At 32.5% G+C, this 7,429-nt stretch overlaps 1 protein-coding gene across 1 annotated transcript; it reads left to right on the forward strand.

The window, feature by feature from the left end:
- The first annotated feature begins 1,247 nt into the window (after positions 1-1,247).
- LOC145660929 (uncharacterized) lies at positions 1,248-2,213 on the forward strand. The gene has a single exon (XM_081726366.1). It carries the CDS (start codon positions 1,248-1,250, stop codon positions 2,211-2,213), a length of 966 nt encoding a protein of 321 aa, XP_081582492.1.
- Positions 2,214-7,429: the final 5,216 nt, after the last annotated feature.

Genomic DNA, 7,429 nt, shown 5'->3' on the forward strand with positions numbered 1-7,429 from the left:
GTAATACACGCAGGGTTCGCCACCATTCATTCTGGTGTCTAGTGCGTCTTCGAATCATCTCTGTATGATTCAATTTATATAGGATATAATTCGGAATTTTCCAAACAATAGAAATATCTATCTATCTATCTATCTATCTATCTATCTATCTATCTATCTATCTATCTATCTATCTATCTATCTATCTATCTATCTATCTATCTAAATGAAAGTGACTATGTTTGTAACTTAATAACTCTACCACCCGGCCGATCTCGTTCAAATTTTCAACATAGATGAAGTTCTGACCTGGGATGTTTTTTATCATTACACTTTGAAAGAGCAACTTGGGAGAGAGGGAGAAATATAAAAATGATTGAAAATGACAGATATTAATGTCGAGTTCATTGTGTTCGGGGTCACTGAAATGAACAGTAACGCATTCGATGCCGTTTAAATTAAAATTTAGCTCCGAAACTTGGGGAGGAGGAGATGTATAAAATTTATCAAAAATGACCGATATTTATATCGAATCCAGAGTTTTTGTACCTAATGGATACTGTAAGGATTGGTAATTTAACCATTTACTATCAAAATGTTAGGGGTTTAAATACAAAGTGTCAGGAATTTTATTTAAATACATTAAGTAATAATTTTGTGGTCCGTAAGTTGATTGATGACAGTTCTGATGTCCTTTATATCCAATAGGAAACCTATTCTCCCTGCATGAAAAACGGGTATTCTAGTTAATTTATAAAAAAGAAAAGAACTGAATAAAATTATTTGTTTAAAAGATTGCATATAAATCTGAGAATAAAAATAAAAAATACAGCAAAAATGTTTACTTAACGAAGACCTAAAACCCCCATGTCACGCTTCGTAACGCAATGGCGGACCCTTCCTCCCTTTGCCACGTTACGTCATATGTGGACGACCACTAAATACTGATATTGTCGCACAGAAGACAACTTTTGACGAGGTTATGTGTGACTAGTGAAAGCTGTTTTTGTGCCTCCGACAAGTTACCGTGTGATGTGAAAATATAATCATCTAAGTGGGTTTTGGTGAATGTATTAAACACAGTAAGTACTGTAGATAATTGTTCTATATGTATAACTGCGATAAATCATATATAAAATGCCTTATTCGTCAATTTTCCTTGCTGTGTGTTAGGCTGTAATGTAAACAAACAGTATTGCCAACCCACATTAATCTGCAAGTTGGGCACAGACTATTGCGTTCTGTTGGTTTCGATACATCGAATCACGATGAGTTCCTGCATCGAATGCAATAAGACTATTGTGAGACAAGAAACAGCTTCTAAGTTACAGTGCTCGGACTGTTTGAAGTTATGTCATCTCAAATGTGCTAAATTAGAAGAGACGGATTTAGAATTCATGAAATCAGTGAAACAACCCTGGCGCTGCAAGTCGTGTGATAAGACAAGAAGACGTAGCTTGCATTTAGAATCAGCTTCTTTACCAGAGACAGAATTGCCAACTCTTTCTGATGTGTTTAAGTTGTTACAAGAGCTAAAACAGGAAGTGTCAGATCTAAAGAGATCGAACATTGAAACTGAACGGGAACTTGGAAACTCGTTAGAACTGGCACATAAAAAGTTAGATGAAAACGCCGATTTAATCAGGAAACAGGCGGAAACAATACAAACTTGTTTAGCGACGGTAGAACAATTAAAACAGGAAAATGTGACATTAAAGAAAAAAATGACGGACATTGAACTGCGAATTGATGAGGTAGATCAATATAACAGACGAAATACATTAGAAATTTATGGTATTAACAAACAAATTAATGAAAATGTATTAGATATTGTAAAGTCTGTGGGGCGAGCATTAGATATGACTGTTACAAATGAAATGATCGATGCTTGCCACAGATTACCTGATTCATCCTCTGGCACTGGTGGTGGTATTATTGTAAAATTTGTAAGGCGTACTGATAAAGAAATGTTCATGAAACAAAGGAAAGTAAAAAGAAATTTAAACACAGTACATTTGGGTTATACTTACAATCAGATGATTTATGTTAATCACTCTCTCACGTCATACAGAAGACGTATCTTTGGTCAAGCTAGAAAGAAGCAACGCGAAAATAACTATGCTTACTTATGGGTTGATTATTCAGGGAATATAAAACTGAGAAAGAAAAAGGAAGATACGTTCGTGTATGCTTTAAGAACACTTGAGGATGTTAACAACCTAGTTACAACCTAATGGATACTGTAAGGATTGGTAATTTAACCATTTACTATCAAAATGTTAGGGGTTTAAATACAAAGTGTCAGGAATTTTATTTAAATACATTAAGTAATAATTTTGATGTAATTGTTATTACCGAAAGTTGGTTGCATAGTAACCTTTATAATAATGAATTATTTGATGATAATTACAAGGTATATCGATGTGATAGAAATGGAAATAAACGTGGTGGTGGGGTGTTGATTGCAATAAGGGATAAGTACGATTCCAAACTGATTGACTTGAAAAGCGAAACAGAATCTTTAGTTGTAAAAGTAGTTGTACATAGTGTATCATTTTATATTGTAACTGCATACTTTACACCTGCTTCTTCTATTGATAAGTATATGTCTTTTTATAACATGTTTGAGTCGCATCTGGATTTTCAATATCATAATATACTAGTTATTGGTGATTTTAATTTACCTTTAATTAGTGATTCCAAATATGACTTACAAACCGGAGGTAGCGCCTACAAAAAAATGTTAAATTTTATGAACCTATACAATCTATTCACCTTGAATGACATTAAGAATAGCAATAACAAAACGCTTGATTTAGTTTTAACTAATATTTTAAATACTGTAGTAACTAGAGAATTAATGCCGATGGTACCTGAGGACAAGCAACATCCTGTTCTAAGAATATTAATAAGTACAAAAAGTAATGTTAGTAGGGTACAGAACGAAACTATTTATTATAACAATTTTCGGAGAGCAGACTTTCTTCAATTGTATAGAATGTTGCTTGATACGAATTGGTCTGCCTTGTACAATGCAGATTGTGTAGAACTAGCTATTAACATATTTTATAATAAAATTAATGAGGTTTTCTCTAGTACGGTTCCGAAAATACGAAAAAGAACAAGTAGAAGATATCCATGTTGGTTTACTAAAGAAATCATTAAGATGTTAAAATTAAAAGATTACTATCGGAAACATATTGCGATAGCGGAAGAATATAAGGAATTATTTAGGGAAACAAGGAAAAAAGTAAACACTATGATTAGTAAAGCATACTCAAATTATTTACGTATAGAAATAGAAAATAGAAAATAATATAAAATCTGATCCAAAATCTTTTTGGAACTTCTTAAATAATAAAAAAGTAAATCGTAATGTAATGAACTATTCAATGAAGTTTCAAGATGTTCCTCTTGAAACTACAAGTGATATAGCGGAAGGATTTGCTAGATATTTTCAATCTGTATACACAGATAGCTCTGTACAAGATATACATCACGAAAATATTCTACCTTTGTCACCGAACTCGTTATCATTAGGCTTAATTACTGATGTTGAGTATAAAAGTGCTGTAAGAAAACTAAAACCAAAACGCCCATGTGGTCCAGATGGAATACCTCCATATTTACTAAAAGCATGTTCAAATATCTTAATGCGACCGCTATGTGCAATCTTTAATCTTATAATAAGGACTCAAATATTTCCTGAAGACTGGAAAATAACACGAATTTGTCCAATATTCAAGTCGGGTGATACGTGCAATATTGAAAATTACAGGCCAGTTGCTGTAATTTGCGTTCCGGCGAAGGTTTTGGAACATATCCTATATAGCAGAATTTTTAATCATGTAAAATGCTTCATAGATGTCAATCAACATGGATTTTACCCTGGTCGATCAACAACTACAAATTTAATTCATTTCGTTCAAGATATACACAGTTCATTCTCAAATAAATCTAGTACACACACGATTTACTTGGATTTTAGTAAAGCCTTTGACAAAATAAATCATAGCATACTTTTAAATAAATTATCATCATATGGATAAACTCAACCTTTTTTAAATTTAATTAAATCATACTTATCTAGAAGGAAATATTTTGTTCAATACAAACAATCGAAATCATTAGAATACGTAGCTACCTCGGGAGTACCTCAAGGATCAAATCTGGGTCCATTATTTTTTCTATTGTATATTAATGACTTACAGTTCTCAATAAAATATTCCAAATACCTTATGTATGCAGACGATGTAAAATTATATAAAGAAGTAAGGTGTATTACAGATACAATAGAACTGCAAGAAGATCTTGATTTAATATATAAATGGAGTGTAGAAAATAAACTTAACCTTAATATTAAAAAATGTGCATTTATGATATTGTCAAGAGCGAAAGAGCGTTTTAATTGTTATTCATATACTCTTAATGGTGAAAACATGGAAGAAATTACCACATGTAAAGATTTAGGGGTAAAAATTACACGCAATTTATCATTTGATAACCATATCACTGAAGTGGTTCTTTATGCCTATAGACAGCTTGGTTTCATTATACGGAACACCAGAAATTAAAATGATGTAGCTATTTCTATGGTGTATAATAGCTTGGTTCGGACCAAACTAGAATATACATGCGTTGTTTGGGCTCCATATTATAAATCTCTTCAGGATAAAATAGAAAGTATTCAAAAGAAATTCCTAAGGTATCTCTATTTTAAAACAATGGGAGCTTCCGCTATAAGAAACAAAATATCGTATAAAACCCTTCTAGATAAATTTAACTATGTCAGTTTGAGTAACAGACGTGAGTTTTTTCAACAATTATTTCTCTATAAAATTATGAATTCTTATGTTGACAATAGTAATTTCTTACAAAAAATTGGACTCAATGCTAGACCAGGCTATCTACGTAAGCGACATCTGTTGACTGTAGATGTTCCAAGAACTGAAATGTATAAAGGCTCACCATTATATAGAATGTGCAGTAGGTTTAATAGCATATCAGTATTAAACAAAGATCTAGATATAGCATTACTTCTGTCTCTGTATACAAAGAAGTTGAAAAATATATTGTATTAGAATGTGAATACATGTATTTGCATATACATGTGTAAACCAATTATCTGACTGTTAATGGTTTCTTGTAATACTCTTCACGTTTAACGGTTTACACTCTTACGATAGTTATTATTGTCTTTGTCAGATATCTACAGGAATTTTGTCCGTATCATTATATTCACTATTATGTATAATATTATATTATATGAGCTATCTATATTATGTACCTTCTGTAATTGGAGATTCTATTCTCTGTTGAAGGACAATAAATAAATAAATAAATAAATAAATAAATAAATAAATAAATAAATAAATAAATAAAAAATTAATCTCCTTTGGGAATCGAGACAAGATGATATGCTAGAATTGTCACCTCTCGTGAACAACATTAAATCTGTTCCATATTACTGCTTACGTTTCTCATAGCTTTCGTTTTCAGGTGATGATTTCAAAACCAGTGAAACCGAGTTGCACGGACGAGCTAAATATCAAACACGATTCGACTCCAAACTTAATCCCAAAAACATGGATTGGCTCGCAACGCGAATAAGGTCAATTTCCTCTAACTCTAGTCGTGCTCATCCTTACTGCTTTGAGATGTTTTGAGTTTGCAACCTTCAATTGTGGCAAGCTTAATTGCTCGTCGAGACAAGTATCCAGATTAGAGATTTTTAGAGTATTTATGTTTTGTATATAGCTATTGCAGCTTGTGACACACACAATAGAGAGGCATGCATGCAACTGTTGGTGGCTTGATGCAAAAAGAGCTTAGGAGAATAGCAATACTATAAGAAACAATACACTTTCAAATGTTTTAAACACATTGATGTGGTGTGTGTGTGTGATGAAGGTATATGTAGAACTCCTCTATTGTTATATCGATTCTTGATTGCTGTTTATAGACAAGCATTAACCATACGTTTTCTACGTGTGACACCAACACCTTCAAAATCACTCTCTAGCATTCAAATGTAACCTATGTCCTCATGTGCGTTTGATATGAAGTTTAATTTTAAGTGAGTGAGGAATAAAACCAATAAAGAGGGCTGCGTTGTTTCATGCAAATAATAGTAATGAAAAGCGCTATTATTATTATGTGTGATTTCACCAAAATTAACAGACGAATTGCTCGCAAACTTCTAAGAAGCTATGCACAATGCGTTCTTAAAAGCATGCCATATCAGGATACGAAACAACGATCTTTGGGTTTAGAATCCCTTACATTACGGGTTGCAGCGCGCAATATCATATGAACTTGTTATAATTTGTTACTTTGTATTACGTAGTCTGAAGTCCGGATAAGATGTAAACGTTGAAGATGAATAAAAACAGAAACGACCAAAACATTATATCATTACCTAATTTGTAAAATATTATATTGAATAATAACAGTAAAGTAAAGCAATGTGCACCTTTTCTTATGTTTACTATTGATTTGATCAAGAAGTAAGAAGAAAGAAGTGATAGAGTGCTAAACAAAAGCGGATATTTTGTTTTTCTTAGTCTTTTCTTTTACATGACTATAGACGTTAGTTCAAGAAAGTTACTTTCAAGTTATTCCAATGTGTTCTTTTTACACACACATAAAGAGAATAAACTTCTGTCCAGTAAATCTTGATGGAGGTGCCGTGGAGTAGAGGAAAGGCGCTGAGCTTCAAATCAAGACGTTCTCAGTTCTAATCTCCCCTCTAGCTAAGATTTTTTAAAGAATGTGGTTTCTTCTATATAGTGATTGAAACCTTTGCATTCAGATCAAGTTAGAAACATATTTGTTAGCCCTGAAAAGGACTGTTTTGATTATATCCATATTATGAATAATAGGATGTCCAATGTTTCAAGGCACTAATAACCGCCTGGATCCTTCTCGGTATCTAATTTACTATTCTCCATTGTGGACTAAAGCACTTCACTGTGAAAATAGTAGTCAAGTGTTCCCCGGTTCTCATGTACTAAGTCATGGAAGAAACATGATTTCCAACAAAGAACTACACTGTTTAACAACGAAAATGTAAATTGAACAAAATCAGCTAATTCTTATTGATTTTGTGGTGCTGATCACGAATTTGAAAGTTATTTTCGAATATTAGCTCTACTTTTCGTTTTACACGCATGTCTAATAATAACGCTTTAAAAATAAATATATTCGCTTCGTTTGGGGTAAAATGTTACACTGATCCGGCAACACTGGAGAAATTATTTGAACGCTTGGTTTCATTGTGTTCCTTATCTCAGTAGTGTTCTGCTACTGTTAGACAAGACAGGTTTAGTGCAGTTAGCAGCGTTTTGGGTGTGACGTTTGTGTAGTGCAGGGCATAAAAATACAACTACAAGTACGCAAAAATACTGTATTTCGAATGTATATTTTTAAATAGTTGTCGGAACTATTTCAA

Source organism: Thermobia domestica, chromosome 9 (genome assembly GCF_964235325.1).
Source record: "Thermobia domestica chromosome 9, izTheDome1.hap1.1, whole genome shotgun sequence".
Lineage (NCBI taxonomy): Eukaryota > Metazoa > Arthropoda > Insecta > Zygentoma > Lepismatidae > Thermobia > Thermobia domestica.

What these genes read in the sequence shown, in the direction of transcription:
- LOC145660929 (XM_081726366.1), top strand. Translation starts at nt 1,248, where the DNA reads ATGAGTTCCTGCATCGAATGCAATAAGACTATTGTGAGACAAGAAACA.